Below are 19,719 nucleotides of genomic sequence, written 5' to 3'. Positions count from 1 at the left end.
ACTAGAATGTTAGAACCACATTTTCAATAGTGGAAAAAATGAGTTTGTATTGATTTTTGGTTTTAAATTTTTAATACATGTCCTAAGTGAATAAAGAGGACTTAACACTTTTCATTTTGAGCCAAAAAGGAAAAAAAAAATCTGCTTAAATGAGTTTCAAACAGCAATTCTGGGTAATTTGTACATGTGGATTATAACCTGTGCCTTAAATTTTAAAGTGCAAAAGTATTGTTTTCAGTGTTTCAAAAAATTAAAAGATTTTTCCCTGTACATAATATCACCATTTATATTTTTATGCCATGAAAATTTCAATTTTCTTGCTTTAATAAGGGTTTAAAAAATAAAATGATATCAGTGCAAGTGTACTCCAAATGGGATGCCCATGGGTAGCATCTGTAATTTGGGCTAAAGTTGTTCTTTTGATTTGTTACAATTCCTTCTATTTCAGAGTTGCAGCAACCAGTAAAATTGGAAATAGGGAAAGAGGGACTTTTTTTTTGCTTAAGTAATTTACATGACAGTATATGTATTTATTCAATATACAATTCATATGGTGGGGGGAAAAGAGGAGAGAACCATGGGATGGAATATTGCGTGTCAATTTTTTTTTTGAAGTTTAGTCTAGCTGCATAGGGACCACAATTCCAAGTCCTCATAACAGAGAACTGCCAACAGGAGCTGAAGCTAGCACCCAAACGGGCACCTACATGGCCCTAACCCTAAATTCACACGTCTACAGACTGTGTATCATTACAATGCTATTTAGCTTTCCAACTGAAATAAAAAACCTTATATTCATATCCTAAAATAATTTAATAAATTTCCTTTTACTTCCAAGTGAACTAAATAGTTAACAGCTTTTTTATGGTAGCAAAGAATTGGAAAATCTTTGCTCATCAATCAGGGAATGGCTGAACAAGTTGTGGTACATGAAGGTAATGGAATATTATTGTTCTATAAAAAATGAACAAGCCGATTTTAGAAAAGCCTGGAACGATTTACATGAACTGATGCCGAGCAAAACAAGCAGAACCAGGAATCCGTTGTACACAATAACAGCAAGAGTGTGCGATACGACTCGGTTCTTCTCAGTGGGTCGTTGATCCAAAGCAATCCCAATAAACTTTGGACAGAAAACATCTGCATCCAGAAAAAGAACTATGGAGACTGAATATAAATCAACATATGCTTTGTTCACTTTTTTTTTCTATTATTTCTCTCCATTGGTTTTTCCCTTTTGCTCTGATTTTTATCTCCCGACATGATATGTAAATGCTTATTAAAAATAAATTTATTGGAAGAGTATTACATTGGATTATAATTGTTCCATAAGAAGTGATGAGAAGGCTGATTTCAGAAAAGCTGGGAAAGATCTACATGTACTGATGCCGAGTGAAGTGAGCAGAACCAGAACATCATACACAGTAACAGCAAGATTATGTGATGGCCAACTGTGACGGACGTGGCTCTTTTCAGCAATGCAGTGACCCAAGATGGTTCCAATAGAACTGGGATGGAAAATGTCATCCACAGCCAGATGGAGAACTATGGAGACTGAATGTGAATTGAAGCATATTTTCAGCTTTTTGATTGTTTGCTTGCTTTTCCCCCACTTGGTCTGATTTTCTCACACAACAGAACACGTATAGAAATGTTTAGAAGAATTGTACATGTATGATATGTATCAAATTGCTTGCTCTCTTGGGAATGGGGAGAAGGCAGGGAACAGGGAGAAAAAAATTGGAACATAAAATCTTACAGAAACGAATGCTGAAAATTATCTTTACACGTATTTGGAAAAATAAAATACTATCGAGGAAAAAAAAGTATTACGTGCAAGTTAAAAAAAATTCAAGAAAATTAGAAGTCTTTCAAATTTTATTTATCCATTTGTTTTTGTACATTTACAATCGGGTACTTTTTCAGATGCTAACTTTGTAATAGCAATTTGTGAGTAACCCAGCAAAGACTTTATGAAAATATGTCCCTTCATGAAAATACGTGGCCAAGCTTTTGTCACGACATATAATAACAGATTTTAACCACACACATTCCAAGTAATAGATATCTTCTGTATTGTTTTACAGAGAAAATAAAGTTTCTCTGGCTGCCTAAATTTAGAGGATAGGGATAAGAATAAAAAAGTGGTTTTCCAATTAACTTTTTAAACCCATTGCTTCTGGTAAAGAATCCTAGACTTGTTAAAGAGCAGTCAAGTATCAGCTAAGACGTTAGCCCCAAGAACCTTTTCTATATCAGGTCTTGAAAAAGCAACTGTTTTCACATACATACAAACTTGGATATTTTAAAAAACAAATTCCCCAAAACCTTTTTTCAAACACAAAGAAGAGACAATCCCCTTCCCATGGGGCTAGAATGCTTTAAAAAAAAAAAAAAAAAAAAGGGTAACACTGTATTAAAGGAAGAAGGGTACGAGCAGTGGAAGGTATCCCAGCAAGACTTCCATCAGTTGGGATACAGCCACTGCAGCTCCAAGGTCTTGTCTGGATTCTCACTGTAAAAAAATACTTCTGTTTCATAAAATGTTTAAAAGAAGTACCACATTCTTCCAATAGCATCCAGTCTGCATGTTTTATTTACTCATACACTGATGTTTCGATAGTCACATGTGGCAAAGTCAAGCTGCTCAATAAAGAGTTGTTTCATAGATACAAGATACACACACATCTTTAAAAGTACATCCATATCATGGAAAATCTGTTTTCAAAAGGATCAAATTTAACCTACAGATAGCCGACTACAAATGAAGCTGTCACCAGGCCAAAAAACACACTAGGTTCATCCCCCACCTTAGAGAAAGCTCCAGGACTTCAAGCTCGGAAGATCAGAGCACATTCGGCCGGCCTCTGGAGCAGGGCCTACAGACTCGTCCTGGGAAGCCTACCAAATCACATGACACGATCCTCTCCTGGTCATGCAAATGGATGCAGTCTGGATCTGCTAGGAGCTCAGAAAAGGAAAAGAAGAAAAAAGCACTCCAACAGTGGTTCAATGAGGGGGCTGAAAATTCCTCAAAGGGAGGGGAGAACACAACTGATTTCTTCAGGTAGAGACTGTTCTTCCTGAGGACAGCGCCACCTGCTGCCCGGGTAGACCAGAAACCTAAGTGGCCACTGGATGGTCCATGGATTACAATGGGGAGTGTCTGAGGAGTCCACATGAGCTAGATTCAGACCATACTGAAAAATCTAATCTCGAGGACCTGCCGATGCCGTGTTCGGTGGATCGTTACGGGAGCCGGCAGGGAAGGGGTGGAGAGAGTGCAGACTTCGTATCTGCTCAAAAAAAAAAAAAAAAAAAAAACTGCCCATCTAGTGTCTGAAAGGGTAGGAGGCTGGGGTTAGTGCAAACTGAACCTCGAAACGCTTCTGTGAAAACAGCTACTTGGGAACAGCTACAAAATGCCAGGCTTTCCTTTTAATGTCTAAAGGAAAAATATAATTTTAGCTGCTAGATCAGGCAGAGCTAGAGAAGAGCTTTTGCTAAAACAATCCCTTTTTCAATTAAAAAAAAAAAAAAAAAAAAGGTTAATACCCTTACTCAGGATGAGATTTTATCAACCTGTTACTTGCTATACCATTGGGGTTAAAAAAAAAATTTTATGCGTGATATCCCACCTCTCAAACTGTAGCAATAAATTAACGGGAAGCTACTGTTTAACTTTTAAAGCATACAAAGTGATAAAACCCTATACAAATTAACCCGTGTTCTTAGGAAAGGAATGCCACTTGGAAACGCCAGTGTGAACATGAGTCTTCTTATCGTAGGCGCCAGGTGTTCGCCGCCGCCATTTCTGCCTCATCCAGCAGTCTCTTGCCCATGTTACCATTAAAATTCTTGGCAATACACTTGATATTCATTTCAACACCTAAGTTGTGAAGTGCAGAGAACGTGAAGCTGTGAAGGAGTGGAGGTCCGGGGCCGCGATTGCAACCTCTTCTAGGGAACATCGGACTGGCTTTGGCGCTCGCTGCTCCTCCCTGGTTCTGTGAAAACGGCGACAAGACCAACCTTTACTGCTGGACATGGCTGGAGCGATCTCCTAGGCTTTGCACACCCCCCCCGCCAAGTTAAACAGGGGGAAGGCCAGGTGGCAGAGGAGACCCTGCCCAAGTTACAAAGTGCTGAGAGCTGAGGTGCGACCAGTCCAAGGCTCTCTGAGGAGGTGACAAGAAGGGAAACCTCCACGAGGGCTCACGACTCATTAATTCTGAGACACAAAATACACTTCCCAATGGGAGATAGTGGGCAAAGACTAGACGTAGAGTTGGGAAGAACCAAGTCCAAGCCCTATGCCAAGCACGTGAGACCCTGGGTGAGCTGAGGACCCCAGGCAGCACACGTGACTATCAAGAGAAAAAAGAGGGGCATCCAGGGCCCACCAGCCGGGCGCAGTGCCCGGGCTTCCTGGTGACCACCTCAGTGGATCTTCCCAACCACCCTGGGGGGAGAGGCAGGACTCCAACAGGATGGGGCGTCCCTTCCTGGAGGGAGGCCAGAATGAAACCACAGGAGCAGACCCCACAAGCCTCAAGGAGCCAAGGCACAAAGAGCCTGCTGACCCCACCAGCCTCAGGCATCTGATCTAATAAAAGCCAAGGGCCTGGAGAGAAGCCCGAGGGGGCCGGTCGGACCCCAGATCTCTGTTCCTCGGCCAGACCGCCCTCCTTACCTCATCTCTGCTCTCTGTTCCCACAGGGATTCCTATCAACAAGGGGGGCTGGGTCTACTCATTTCTAATTAAACCCCCACAACTCCCCACTCCCATTGTTCATTCCGCCTGCTGTTAACAAAAGGCCCTTGATTGTCAGTGACTAAAGCAATGGCCGTTCGCACACACGTGGTGCTCTGCTCAGGACCCCCCCCCCCCCAAAAAACCAGCCGCTGGACCGGTCCCCCAGAGAGACTCACTCATTTCCTCATCATCGTCATCATCATCCTCATCTTCCTTGTCCCCCCGAAGTTCTTTGGAAATGAGCTGCCGGGCCAGCTTGATGTTGAGGCCTTCATTGTAGTGAAGTTTCCTCTTCATTTCAAACTGACGCCTTTTCTCTAGGTGACAGAAGGAATGGCCTGAGTAAGAGCACTCAAAGACCCACCGCCCCCTCTCCCAGGACTCTGATAACATCTGGATCTTCCAAGGGGAAACATGGCGCAATGGGCCGGGACCCTCGGTTTGGGGCCGATTCTACTCTGCATCATTGCTGTTGTGCACTCGCTTGTCTCCGAGTTAACCACCCACTGCCCTCGATCAATGAGAAGAAATGTATCTCAGAACAACAAATGTTCTTGTAAGTAGCTCTCCTACTGACCAGGTGGAAAGGGTTTGTGGGAGCCCGTCACCCCCCCGACGTCCGGCCAGTCCTATCGTCCCTCAAGCCCACGATCCTTCTCACTTTGTAACCAACGGCACTGCTTCCCCATCCAAGACGCCACCTCCTTTTGTTCACAAAAATAACCCATCAGCCTTTGTTCAAATACCCAAACCTAACAAGCTTGGGCTTCTGCTGCCACTTTAATCTCAATCACTAGTCACTCCCAAAACCCCGGACTCAGCAGAAACCAGTCCAAATTTCCCAAAGAGTCTCCTCTTTAGCTTTCTCTCTTGCTGGTCTCAAACCCTGCCTCGCCCGCCTGCTCAGGACACCATCCAGAGTCCTCCAGGTGGGCAGATGCCTGGGAACATCCCAGGGGCTTGTCCCAGCCCAAAGGCAGGCCCTCCCTGTTCCCTCAAGAGTCTGCCTTCTCCTCCACTGGGTAGTTTTCATGGGATCCTAAATTGGAAGTCTGGCTCCTCAAAGGTTTACCACTCTGTGGTCCCAGACATTTCTTTAGGGAAAACATCCTGTTCAACACCTCATTCTTCCTAAGGACTGAGAGTAGGAAGGGAAAATCTCTAAGGGACTCAAAAACACATTTTGGTGCAACAGGACTTTTCACCTCTCCTTGAACCTTTTTAAAAATCCTGACAACCGAGCAGATGAACAAAGCTTCACCTGCTCCCCTCCATATGCCTTCATCAGTGAAGAACTGGAGGAAAAGCCAAAGAACCGGATAGAATCTAATCCTCAGCCCATATGGTCATCAATTCCCCCTTGGACACACCTATGTCCTGGACTTTCAGCTCATGGGTGAGGGGAGGAGAAGATGAAGAAAATACTAACATCAGAAAATACTAATAACAATAAACACCTGGAGGAGAACAAGCTGAAAGGTTTTAGGGAATGAGACTGAAGCCAAGAGGTGACAGGAAGAGGCCATCCCTGGTCACAGAACAAGTGGGGGGAGGGAGAGAGCAAGCGAGCACTAGTTTGAAAGTAATACCAGATTCTAAAAACAAAACAAAACAAAAAACTAAATACAGGTACGCAAATTGCATTTTAAAATTTATCAGAAACTTAAAATAGTTGCTTCTTATTGACCCTTTCATAACCAAGAAAAAAGATTGTTTAAATGAGGGAGCAACTTAGAAATGCTAAGATCTAATTAAGGTATGGAGAGGGTGATTAAAAAAAAAAAGATTCTCTCAATAAGACAGCTCCTACCCTATCCCCACTGTCACTTGGATCTAGACCCTGTTCTGAACAATGAGGACGTCCACAGTGATGGAAGTGGAGGGAGGCGATCAAGAACTACTTGGCCTCTCCCTCCACAACCATTACTCAGCGATATCGCCGAGTAATCAAGCAAGTGGAACCAGCCCGGTTCAATCTGCATTCAGACTCTGAGTCTGAATGGCATTTTCCCTTTATGAGATCACTAGCGCTGAGAAGACCGAAGTTATTCACAGTTGCTCTTTGCACAACGTGCCCGCTTCTGCACAATGTCTGGTGAGGAATATCCGATTCCCCCTCCGGGACCGGGGCGTTGGGGCCACCAGTGCTGGAAAGGGTGGCCCAGGAGTCTGCACCACCAGGAGAGAGCCAGGTCTCGGTCAGTCAGCAGACAGGAATGAGGAAGGTGACAGTTTAAGGTGATCTGGGGCTGGAGAGGCAAGACCTCCAAGACTAAAGGAGACATTGCTAGTCCTTGGCCACACCACCTTTGGGTGGCAGATTTCAGTAAGACTGACTTGCTACTGTGGAGTTCATTCTGAGGACAGCAGCCAGAATGACTGCAAGGCTGGAGAGATGCACATGGGAAGGGCTGTCGGGTGGAAGAGGCCGGACTGGGGAAAACAGAATCAAACCTTCAGACAAATGTTGCTCTGATGCCAGATGACTGATTGGGAGAGCAGGGGCTCGGCCTTCCAGCGATCCCCCTGAGGCACAAGGAGCCTGAGGGCCCTGAAGACCCCTTCTCATTTGGAGGTGAGCAGGGGTCTATCTGAAAAGACTAATGGACAGATGAGTGATGAAACACAGTGCCCCACCCAAAAGAGGGAGGCTTTGAGCATACTGGAGAGACAACTGGGTCAGGGTCTGGGGGAAAAGCATGAGATGCACCGAAGAGAACATGCAAACGTGAAGAGGAAATCACAGACTTGCCAAAAGGCTGACAGAAAAGATGCACGTTTGCTTCTAAATGGTCCACCCAATGCCAGTACTGCCGCCTAATGTGCTCCACACCTGAGCCAAAATCCAGTGGAACCATGGATCTGCCTTCATCAGAGCTTCCTAAGGCAGACTCTGAGTGCAGAAATGCAAGTTTTGCTCTGGCTGAGCCACGATCTTTCTGGGAAGGTGATTTAATTCGGCAAGGATCTCTGCTGCCCACCTCAATCCTGAAAAATTACAGCGGAAGGGCAAGGAGACGACCAGAAGCCAGGCCACAGCTATGAAAGCATCCACGCTCTCCATGAAGACATGGTGATATGGTTTAAGTAAGTGTCTTAGGATCCTGCTTCTGGAACTTGATGGAGAAAGTATGTTCCTCTGGGAGTGCTGGGTTCTAGTGATACTTCTGGTCATTAACTTTTTGGGTTATCAATAGACTTATCTGGATACCTCCAAGATTAAGGGGCTAAATGACTTTTGGGGTTCCTTCCAGTTCTGACATTCTATAATTATATTCTAATTATAATTCTATTATTCTAATTCTAATTATTTTATTCATTAATAAATTATGATTTAACAATAACTTACTATTCAAACTTGTTTATAATTTTATTCATTATTTTAATTATACTTATATATTATGTAATTTGTTTTTATTATGTTAATTTACATTATTCTATCATTAAAATCTAAATGTATTTAATTATAATATTCTATAATACATGGTGGCAAAAATAACAAAGCCTAAAAACTTCCTCCTTGCCCCAAATGTTGGTAAGATGTTAATAAAAATTCCCAAATGACTCCAGCTCTGTGACACCTGCCCAGGAGGACATATTGAGATGTGGTACTGAAAAAGCTTGGCAAGCCAGCTCCATTCCTCTGATCAGCTTGGACAATGTGGGAACCTCTACTTCTTATAGCTCCCTCCTATACACATCCAGGGAAAAGGTCAGATTTTCCCTGGGGGGAGGGAGGTAAGGGAGAGGCTCCCAAGCAGGATTGCTTCCCCCCCCACCCCCAAGTCACAACTCCAAGGGAAAGGGAAAGGGAGGCATGGTCCACCTAACCCCACAACTGAACTGTAAGGAGAAGCAGAACCCCTTTCAAAAATGGTTGTCTTAGCCCTGACCTGCCCAAACTGAATTCTAGCCACCACCACCCCCTGCCAATTGCTACCTCTGTGGTCTACATTTTGGCCCGAGGCCAACTGCACCCACTTATTGCTGCTGTCCAAACCAAAACACAGTCAAGAATCCGCCTTACGGGAGGTAACCTGCCCTTCCAATCACACGCAGTCTGAAAGCGGGGAACAACCGAATTACCTTTTCCAAAAGCTTTTTGCCACTTTAAAAAACCCCAAATCGCTCCCTGCCTGTCCCCTGGCAATGGAGAAGAAAGGAACTGATTTGCAAATCACTGGCTGGTCCTCCTGCTCCAACGAGTAACTACAAGCAGTAAAGAAAATCCTCTACCTTGCTCTTCAGGTGTCAGGTCATCTTCCTCCTCACTACTCTCGTCGTCCCGAACGAGAAACTTTGGTTCAGTGCCTTCTGCAGCCGACAACCTTATCCAAGAGAGTCAATCGTTTAGATGACGACTACATACAACCACACATATATATACATGCACATGTGCACACCTCCCCCCGCCCTCCCCCGGGCATTATTACACAGAGGCAAGAAGGGGGCAGATGGAGGAAGCCAGTAAAGACAAAGAGACACCCGGGTGGATTGCGATCTTTTTTCCTTTCTGATTTCTTGGGCTGAGCCCTCAGAATGTGGGTAGGTGGGTGATGGGAACCACAGAATAGATCCTGAAGCTCTCCACGTTAATTCCTCTGCTATCTTCAGTGGATGTCTTAGATCTTATGCCCCTTCAGGTCCCTGTTACAAGTGATGACCATTCCTGCTAATTGAGAAGCCTAGCTAATCAACGGACACCTTTTTTTATATATTTGCGTTACTAAACGCAATGCAAGAAGGATGCTGGGGTAGAATGGGCTCCATAAGGAGTGGGAGGAGCTGGGGCCAAATCTTGGCTCTTCCCTTCCTAACAGGAACACGTCACATCTTCTCAAGTTTTGACATCTCTAAGATGGCATAAAACACCCCTAGAACCTACAACTCTTAGGGCTACTTGAGGGTCAAAGAAGAGGGTAAGGGGCTCAAGAGGCCTACGTAAGTGCCAGCTGTCCTAGAAGCCAAAGACAAGCTCCTCTGAGCACATCCAGGGGAGGAGCACCCCAAGAGCACTACTCACTTCCGGGCTAGGACTTCTGGGGACAGGGTTTCGTTCGTTTCTGAGTCACTCAGGACGTCGTCATCGTTCTCGCCAATCATACTGGAATGGCAAACAGACCAGAAATGCTTGAAGCGCAAGACTGCAACCACAAAACACAAGGAGAGACAACAACATTTCTGTCCAGGCCTAATTAGCATAGAACAACTGACTGACAGCCAATCCGGTTTGTAAACCGAGCGCACTAAGTTGCTCAGGCTGAAGAACACTGCGTCTGAAAACACTTTTTAAAATAATGTTAATCACCAATGGGAAGAAAAAATAGGCTAGAAACCTGAACATCTGGAAGGTATGGATACATTCCACTCAAGTTATTTACCCAGACCCACTCTGTCACTTTACACTTGGATGTACACTTTCACACTAAGGCCTGAACGTGGATGTGTCCAAAGCTGTGGAAATTTCTACGACTTCCAGCCAAACAGTCAAAAGGCAAGAACTCGGGAAGTTCAAGCTCTTTAGTGCACCCATTTCGGCTCGCCTTCTTCGATTCCCAGTTTCCAAACTGAATACTGGAAAGAGACATTTTTCAAACCAAGGAAAAAAAGCACCCACCTAAAGAACTAATTCCTAGAAAGAATTTTCCCACATATAACCAAGAATTAAATGTGCTCTAAAACTTCTTAGGATGAGTGCCATGCCATTTAAAACTCAATAATTACTTAAAAGAGTGGACTGATTAAAGTTAGTTAGGACACTACTACAAATAGTCACATTACATTAAAGTGCCTTGCACACAATAACTTTGTAACAGATGTTTATTGAATTAAAATTTCAATGTTGTAAGGAACTCTCCATCAGACAGGCACCAATAATTCAATGAATGTCACATCACGAAGCCCTAAAAAAGTATTCATTGCACTTTAGTTCCAAAGAAATAATTTAGTATCTTTGTCCAACTTCTCCACTTTCCAGGCAAGGACCTCGAGGCCCCAGGAGACTAGACCTGCAATGAGAAACCCTGTGCCTTCCACTGGGAAAGTTCATCTTGCCAGGGACCCGCTGAACTTGTGGTAGGCTGGGTTGGGCCATGTGCTTCCTCTCCATCTCCCAGCTGCTCTGCATGACGTGCTCAGGGGCTTCCCAGATGAGATCCCAGGTCAATAATCCACTAAGCTCAGGAACATTTCTCCGACAGCTGCCTACAGGAGCTCCCCCTTTCTCAGAACAAGGCCTTGTGGTCTTCCTGTTCCTCTCCTATGACTCTCTTTACCATAGGTCCTATGACCTATGACTTCTCTTGTTCCTCAGGCTGTTACTGCCCTTCCTGTTCTCAGCTTTATATGACAAGACACCATCTCTGCTTCCAAGCATGGAACCACGCAGTCTACCACTCAGGTTACAACCTCTCTCCAGTTACGACGTCTGAGCAATGGTCAGATCTGGCAGACCGCGACGCCTCTGGGCTCTCCTCCCAGGAGGGCCAGAATGTCAAGCACAAGGAGTTGTCGACTCCTTCTTGAGCCTCCATGCCCTTTGAGGTGCGGTCTCACTATCTCAGCCAAGTGGGAAGGTGGGGGCCACACATGGCTGCCTCCACCTGCTCCCTCCCTTTCCAATCTCCAATCCTCCCCACCCTTTCTTGGTGTCTGAAGGCATCAGACTTGGGGATGCCGATTGGCACAGCCTACTGCAGCCCATGAACTCCAGCAAATACACCCACCTTGGAGCCTGCCCAGCCATACTCATTTCATCATTATGCACTCACGTGGAGGCGGCTAGTCTGATGGCACACTGGACAGAGCACTGGCTCTGGAGGCAGCACCACCTAAATCCAAATGCAGCCTCAGGCACTTAACACTTCCTAGCTGTGTGACCCTGGGCAAGTCACTTAACCCTAACTGCCTCACACACTTAAAACAGAGAAAGAGAACGAGAGAGAACATAAAGCACTTATGAGATTCAGCAAGATTTGCCAAGCTGTCCAAACCCAGTAAGTGAGTTCTCAGGAGTGGAATAACCTCTTTACAAGTATCATCAACCAGCAGGAATTTCAAATAATCCACCAACTTCCTTCTAACCTCTTCACCACTGTGGAATAAGTTAGCAGTCCAAAGTTCTTTTCACTGCTAGCTAGCAGTGCAAGAATCTCAGACAGCTTCATTTTTTTTTTAACTTGGCAGAAATGATTTGGCTACACATGCTATTAAAAAATAAGGTCAAGTTCAATAACCTTTCAAGTTCTCATTCAGTCATTTCTGGCAAACCTGACTCTTCCCACTTAACTTGATGATAAGTCTTTCCTATTTCCAACACTTGATTCAAATATGGAAACCTTGGCATGACATCACATAGTGGACTGTTCACCCACATTGCACAAGAGAATACAAATTTATTAGGTACCAGACCTTTACATTCAATATCAAACTTTTTTTTCTTTTTTTACCTGTGGTAGGGAGTGCTGGGTTCATCTATTTTCATTAAACCATAGTCTTTGTCTGCAGGGTGATAGGTTGCTAGGATATTCATTTCATCCCACTTCTGGGATTTTTTGCTAAAATGAAAAGGAAAAAATATTTTTCAAAACAATAAAAGATTAATTTCCCCTCCACCCTAAATCTACCCCTCCCAATCAAAAATCGATAAATATACAAATTCCAGGTGTTGAACTCTATCTTAATTTAAATCGTTTTCTGGGGCAGAATCCAAGCTAGATTTAAAGTAAATGAAGAATTATGACAGTCACTGATCAATCAACAATCATATATTCAATATTTATGCTGCTGCAGTATCTGTGCTAAGTGTTGTTGACAGATATTGTAAATGGTTACAAAGTCCCTGTCTTCATTTACATGCTATATCAGGTAACAACAGGTACATACGAGCATATGCTAAATATTAGCAAAACAAAACAAAAACAAAAACAATTTCACAGAGAAACTAGCAAACTATTTTGATTTAAAGAAAATGTGGGACAGCCTATGAAAAAATAAATACAGGTTAGTCAGAAACACTTGATGTGACTACCATATAGGGGTGATTCTATTTCTTCTCTTAGTGCAGGAAGTGGGGAGAAAGGGAAAGAATTTGGAAAAAGGAACTTTAAAAAAAAAAGTTTTTTAAACTTTTAATTTAATTTAATCCTAAAATTTAAAAAAAAATTTTTTTTTAAGATGCAGAGTAATGGAAAGATATATGCATTTGGTTGAAATCCAGAGTATGGTGTGAGGTAAAAGGAGTCTGTACTTGGCTATGAAAACTAATAGGGAGTGACTAGAATTTATTGGACAAGAGAATAACATAGCCAGGCCTATGCTTTAGGAAAATCCCTTTGACAGCTGTGAAAAGGACTATTCCAAACACAATAGTCATATGAGGTGATCCAGAGAAAACAATATTAAAGTTATGACATCCTTGGCGCACCATTATCTGGCCTGTCTCTACTCTCTGTAAACATCACAAAAATCCTTACATCGCTGGCCCAAGGAAGAGATTCTTGGTAGTGCAAAGAAGGAACAGTTGGACTGATGCAGCATAATTGAACTATAGTTCAAGTCTCATTAAATTTGGATTTCATCAATGGGAAAAACCCAAGCTAAAAATGCAGCCCAGCCTAACCCTATAAAACAAGAATCAGATTGCAGATGTTCAACCTGTTACAAAAACCCTTAAGCAGTTTTACACAATAAACAGTCTAAGTTTAAATGGCTTCTCTCTTAGCATTAAAAAAGTTCTCAAAAGCTTTAGTTTATGAGCATACTTTGTTAGTCATGAGTTTGGGGTTGTATAAATGCTCAGAAATAGCATTTAAAAGTATTTAGACAAGTAAGATACTAATTAAAAATTTAAAATATTGCACAGTCTGAACTAAGTAAATTTTATTGCAGTTAATTATAACGGAGCACGAAGACCCAGGCTGGAATTCCAACACTGGCTTTGGCAATGGACTTGCTATGACCAGGACGGCGACTTCATCTCTCTAAAGCTTGTTTATTCATCTCGAAAAAACAGGTATAATGATCCAAGTGCCCACCACATAGTCAAATGCTTCTTGAGCCAAGTATATCCAAGATTAAACTGTCAGGAACACAATCACACCTGATGCACACACCCCGGCAGCTGCTTGCAGGGAGGATCCTAAACTCTCCACCAGTCTCAGTATAATGAGATTTTGCTTCAGTTTTATTGTTCTAATGCTCATCCGGGATCTGGGATCTATTTTGGCTCCTATCTTGTTCACTGACAGGCATTAATTCTGCCTCCAAAGGCATTCACGTCACCCTCTCTGGGAGTAACATAAGGCCTATTTCTGACCTTGGAGACCCTCGGCTTTCTAGTTTTCCTTTCTCCCAATGACTGGAGGCTTCTTCAAGCAGCTACTCAAGGGCAGACGCTGTTTACCAGACCCCCCAGCACTCACCTCCTAAAGGTCCTGGTGGGCACCAGGCCGTTGGAGGAGGTTAGCCAAGCATTAGCCAGAGGCCAGACAGAAGAGTGCAATCTGGGAAGGCTTCGCAGAGGAAAGCGCCTCAGCGGGCTCCCTCAGGCAGATAAGGGGGCTAAGACGGGGTCACTGTTCAGACTTCCTGGGGCAGATGCCCTCCTCCCAAACTCTTCCCAACTCTTAGTGCTCCCAGAAGACATGACACCTTGGAGTAGCCATCAGGGGATGTGGCTACCATTCCTGACTCTGCAACTTGAGCAATCAATCAGTGAGCACTGGCTATGTGTCTCCCAGGGGCTAGAGAGGCCGTTTCCTCATCTATAAAAGATGTGGGCTCCCTGATCCAGCCCACCTCTGACCTTTGGTGACCCTGCTCTCCCATGGGATCTGCATGTCTGGCCCCCAGGCCTGGGTGGTCCCGGGGACTCTTCTGGGATGAATCACTTTTCCCGACCACATCCCTTCCCAATCCAGAGTCTTCATCACCACCTCCCACCTGCATGTCCCAAGACCTCTGCCCCCTGCTTCTCCAGGTAAGAGCACCACCCTTCCTGGCCCGGGGCTCCCGGGGTTGTTCCCAATGGCAGGTTCTGCCCTCTGCCTGCCTCCCGGAGCAGGGGTCCTGGCTCCGTCATGCCTCGGTCAGCACCCAGGGCATTTCTGCTGGCCCCCACCGGGGGCGAGGGGGCAGTTTTTGGTGGGATGCCCCGGGAAGGAAGAGGGAACCTGGGGGGGCGGCGACCATGCTACAGGCGGGAGTCGGAGCAGGCGCCTGGGGGCCGAGGGTGGGGGAAAGGGTGGCCAGGCAACCCCCGAGCGGCCTTTCCCACAGAAGCAGGAGCGTTTCCTGAAGAAGCCAATTTAGGGCGGAGGATGCGCTCTGAGCAAACCCAGCAGTCTCGGGGTCACCCTCGGCCTCCTGGGCTCAGGGCAAGCTTTCCAGGCTTCTCGCAAAAGAAACGTGGGCGCGCCTGGACCGTAAGGAAATCGCTCCTCTAGGGCCCTGGAAAAAGAACAAGGGCAGCAGGCGGGGAGAGGGGGCCCTAGCAGGGACCCCAGGCAGGTCTCACGGCCCGCAGGGCCTCGATGAGACCCCGGGGAAGGAAACGTCACCCGCCTGGGGCTCAAGGACGGGACCCAAGGCTCGGCGCCCCCGCCTCCCCGCCCGCAGATCACGCTCCGTCTCCCCGGGAGGCAGAGGGCGGCTAGTGCCCGGGCCAGGCTTTTTACCTGGGGGGGCGTCGGGGGAAACAGGACGCCGGGCTCGGAGCAGCCCCCCCCCCCCCCCCCCCACCCCCCCCCGGCCCCCCCCCCGCCCCCCGCCGCAGCCCCCCCCCCCCCCCCCCCCCCCCCCCCCCCGCCCGCTGACGCCGGGGGATGCGGGGCAAGTGACACAGAAGCAGCTGCCGGTTCCAGGGCCGGGACTAGCCGCCCACGGAACGCAAAGGAAGGGGCCACCACGGGCCCTTTCTGGACCCTCAGTTGCCGGCCTAAGCCCAGATTTGGGGGCGGGGGGGGGGGAGCTTTAAAAAAGCTCGAGGCCTCCCAGAAAGCCGTCTCTCGGAAAGCCCCCTCGGCGGCCCCTGGCATGTGCGGGACGGGAGGACGTCCAACTCCCAAGGCTAACGCTGCCTCAGTTTCCCGCTCTGTAACGAGGAAGTCAGGGTCACCCCGCCCTCCCTTCTAGCTGACCGCAAAGCTGGCCCTCGGCCCCTCCCACAGTGGGGGTCTCCCCTCCCCTCCCCCCACATCGGGGGCCTCCGCCCCTCCCCCCGCCCCGCGCGCCCCACCCCCACGCACCCGAAGTCTTCCTCGACGGCCTTGGAGCCGGGCCTGAGCGTCCCGGAGGAGCCGGCGGTGGGTGGAGGCAGGCCGGAGGAGCGGTCGGTGACGCCCTTGTTCTTCAGGATCCCCTTAATGGGCCGGTGGGAGGCTGCAGAGGCCGCCATGGCCTCCGAGCCCGGCCGCCCGCTCCGCCTCGCCCGATCCGACAGGGCGCCCACCCGTCCGCCCGCCGTCCTCGGGCCTCAGTCTGCCGAAAGTCCGAACGTCCTGACGGCCCCAAGAGGCTGAGGTCGCAGCAAGGCAGGAGGCCGCCGAGCAAGCGGCGACTGAGGCGACGGAGGCGGGCCGGGCGGGGAGGGGCGGCGGAGCGTCGCGGCGGAGCGTCCCTCCGTCACGGCGTCCCGACGCGGCGTCCCGACGCGAGCTCCGACACGCCTCTTGGCGCCTCGCCGGAAGTAGGGCCGAGCCGCGCCCCGGCTTCCTTCCGGCCCCCCCAACCGCGCATCCTCTCGCGACATCTCGTCGCTCGCTCCTTGGTTCCCCCCCAGCCGGGACTGGCTGAAGAGCGAGGCGGGGCCTGCTCGGGGGCGGGGCCCGAGATGCTCTAACGCGGCTTTGGCCGGCTCGCGGAGGAGTGCGACTTTGAGCATGCGTGCGTGAGGCTGCTCTGATTGGATGTGACTTTAGTCCATCCTGAGGCCACAAGAGCCACGTGGTGGCCCACGGGATGCGAGTTCCGGCGCGGCTGCGAGCGCCCTCCCTGTGGGACCAGGGCGAACCCCGGTTTCCTCATCTGTAAATGAGGCTCCTGAAGAAGGGAAGGGCCCCCAAGGAAGGGCCCCAAGGGAATCCCGGGACAGACAGCCGGCCCCGGGTCCCTGCGACAGAGGGGCCGCCCTGGACCCCGTCCCACGCTCCGCCTCAGGCCGTCCTAACCCCTCCCCACCTCCCGCCTCAGGCGGGGAGGCCGTCCTGGACCCCTCCCCACCCTCCGCCTCGGAGATGAAGAGGCCGTCTGGCCCCCACCCCTGGGCACCTCCCGCCTCCGGGGGGCCCCCCTGGCCCCCCCGCTCCCGCCTCGAAGGGTCCTGGCCCCACCCCGCCCGCTCCCGCCTCGGGGGTCCGGCCCCACCCCTCCCCACGCTCCCCCTCGGGGCCGTCCTGGCCCCACCCCTCCCGCACGCTCCCCCTCAGGCAAGGCCCCCTGGCCCCCCGCTCCCGCCTCGAGGCCGTCCGGCCCCCACCCTCCCCCCCTCCCGCCTCAGGCAGAGGGGCCGTCCCCCCACCCTCCCCGCCTCGAAGGCCGCCCTGGCCCCACCCCGGCCCCACCTCCCGCCTCGGAGCAGAGGGCCGCCCTAACCCCGCCCGCCGCTCCCGCCTCGGAGATAGAAGGCCTCCTGGCCCCCCCTGGCCCCTCCCCCTCGGAGGGTCCGGCCCCACCCCCTCCCACGCTCCCCCTCCAGAGCAAGGCCGTCCTGGCCCCCCCCGTCCCCCGCTCCCGCCTCGGGGCCTCCTGGCCCCACCCCTCCCCCACGCTCCCCCCTCAGGCCTCCCCCCACCCCGCCCCACGCTCCCCGCCTCGGAGAGGGGCCGCCCCGGCCCCACCCCTGGCCCCCACGCTCCTGCCTCAGGCCGGCGTCCCCGTTCCAGCCCCCGCGCATCCCGGGGGGTGGGGGGCGCCCGGCTCAGCCCCGGACCTCCCGGGCAGACGAGGAAGCCGCCCGGACCTCGGCCCCGGGGACTCCCGGGGGAAAACGGCCCAGGGAGAAGGAAGAAGGCTCCGCGGCGTCCCGGGGCTCTCCCACGTCTCCCGGGGGGCGGGGCTTCCCTTCCCCACGGGTTACAAATGCGGGCCCAGGGCCCGGCCCGGAGGGGGCAGCCGGGACCCCCCTGACAAGGCCCGGCCCCGGCCTGCCCAGGCCAACCCCGCATCCCGGCCTGACCCAAGACTAAGCCCGGGGAGAAGGAATAAATCATTGTTGCAGATCCAGGATCCCCAAGCAGTTTCTAGAAAGGGGGGGGGGGGCTCGGGGGAAGGGGGGTCTTCCATAAGAACTCTATAATCCCAGAAAAGATTGCTGATTTAAAAATAAAAGCTGGGGAGGAAGGGGCGGGGGAGAATGGCATTTGGAATGAAAAATGCTCCAGGGCCGGAGAAACTGAGAAAAATTGGAGACCAGCTTTATTTAAAGGGAGAAATTTGTATCCAGAGTCGGGCTGAGCATTAGACACAAATTCAGTGTAGGTAACAAAGAACAAACGAATGGGGGAGGTGCCTGGGGGATGCGCAATGGGGGGCCCTAGGATGGCACAATGGGGGGTACTGGAGAGGTTACTGATACCAATGGATAAACCTTGGTCCTGCAAACATTAAGAAGGAAAAGTATAACCAAAGATATAAAACCTTTATCTATAGCCATTTAAGAGGAATGATTATGCCTGGGGTTTGGGGCAGAATCTATTATCGCTCCTGAGAAGAAGCCCAGAATGAAAAGCTCAGAAATGTGAACAAGATCCAAAAGTTCCATCAAAGAAAAATACCTAACTCCTGGAAGAAGGAATTAAATACAAGACACCACAATCAAGATAAAACAATATTTGGCAACTTCTAAACAAAAGGAGGGTTCTGACTACAATATTCGATAGGGCAAAAGACATGGGCTTACAAGCAAGAATAACTTTCAAAGCTGAGTATAATTTTGTAGGGGAGAAAATGGATACTTAACAGTATTTTTATAGATGAAAAGATTAGTGCTTGAATTGCAAATACAAAAGACTAGAAAAACCTTGAACTTTTGGAACATTTTAACAAGAAAGAAGAAATGTGTTCCTGAAGAACCTTAATAACTTCAAAGTGTATTGAAGGGATTCAATAAGAAAAATAGAGATCCCAGGCTAAAGTCTTTCTGTTCTGAGGATGTAAGGAAAGGGAAGAGAAGGGAGAGTACAAGGGGAAATATACCAGTGTAAAAAAGAGAAAGAAGAGAGTGGAACTTAAAGTTTCTCATAAGCGTATTTGAGAAGAACATGCAAATGTGGAGAAAGAGTTGGGGGCAATGGCGTCAGAAATGAACAAAGAACAGACATACGTACACACAGAGTTTGGTGTAGAACTGCAACAAACTCGATTGGGGGTCAAACAGGGAATAAAAGAATGGAATGGAGTGAAGAATTAGATCAAGGAGAGAGTAGCCACAAGGAAAATAATCTTCCTGGTGTGTGGTTCAAAAGGCACTTAATAAAAAAGCTGGAGAGATCTCTAGAAGCAAAGCTCGAATTTATTAAAGTTTATTATAGCGAGAATCTGGCGTCCCACCCATCTAGCAGATGATCTAAGGGAGGAGGCACCATAGTGGGGCAGGGTCAACACTTTTAATCCCTAACACAAATACCCCCTCCCACCACTGACCCTCATCCTTATTGGCTGAGGATCTTACATTCTAAACGGGGGAACTACTCAAGAAATTGAACTTGACCAATAAGTACATAGTTGCCCATAATTGACCGAAATAGGGAGGATAACAAGGGGATTTAAGTATGCCCTTGATTTGATGCTTAAAGTCCTTCAGGCCTACTCAAACTTTAAAACAGATGAAGCCTTACTCGATTTTCACAACTGTCTTGAAAGATCTCACCTCATCTCGTTTACTGATCTCAAAGGAGCAAATTAAAAGAAGGAAAAAAAGAAGTTTGCAGTATTAGAAAGCAAGGGCATCTGTTGCATTGCTTCTT

General features: G+C 48.5%; 1 protein-coding gene across 1 annotated transcript; it reads right to left on the bottom strand.

The window, feature by feature from the left end:
* Positions 1-1,860: 1,860 nt before the first annotated feature.
* Positions 1,861-16,347, bottom strand: PPP1R2 (protein phosphatase 1 regulatory inhibitor subunit 2). Its single transcript, XM_031963592.1, has 6 exons — positions 16,003-16,347; positions 12,205-12,312; positions 9,780-9,860; positions 8,993-9,084; positions 4,933-5,073; positions 1,861-4,007 (listed from the first exon to the last, which is right to left on the bottom strand). The coding sequence occupies exons 1-6, from the start codon at positions 16,149-16,151 to the stop codon at positions 3,961-3,963; spliced, it is 618 nt and encodes a 205-aa protein (XP_031819452.1). The 5' UTR covers positions 16,152-16,347; the 3' UTR covers positions 1,861-3,960.
* Positions 16,348-19,719: the final 3,372 nt, after the last annotated feature.

Source organism: Sarcophilus harrisii, chromosome 3, assembly GCF_902635505.1.
Source record: "Sarcophilus harrisii chromosome 3, mSarHar1.11, whole genome shotgun sequence".
Lineage (NCBI taxonomy): Eukaryota > Metazoa > Chordata > Mammalia > Dasyuromorphia > Dasyuridae > Sarcophilus > Sarcophilus harrisii.
The sequence above is the reverse complement of the archived record's forward strand: the minus strand, read 5'-3'. Positions and strand labels throughout refer to the sequence as shown.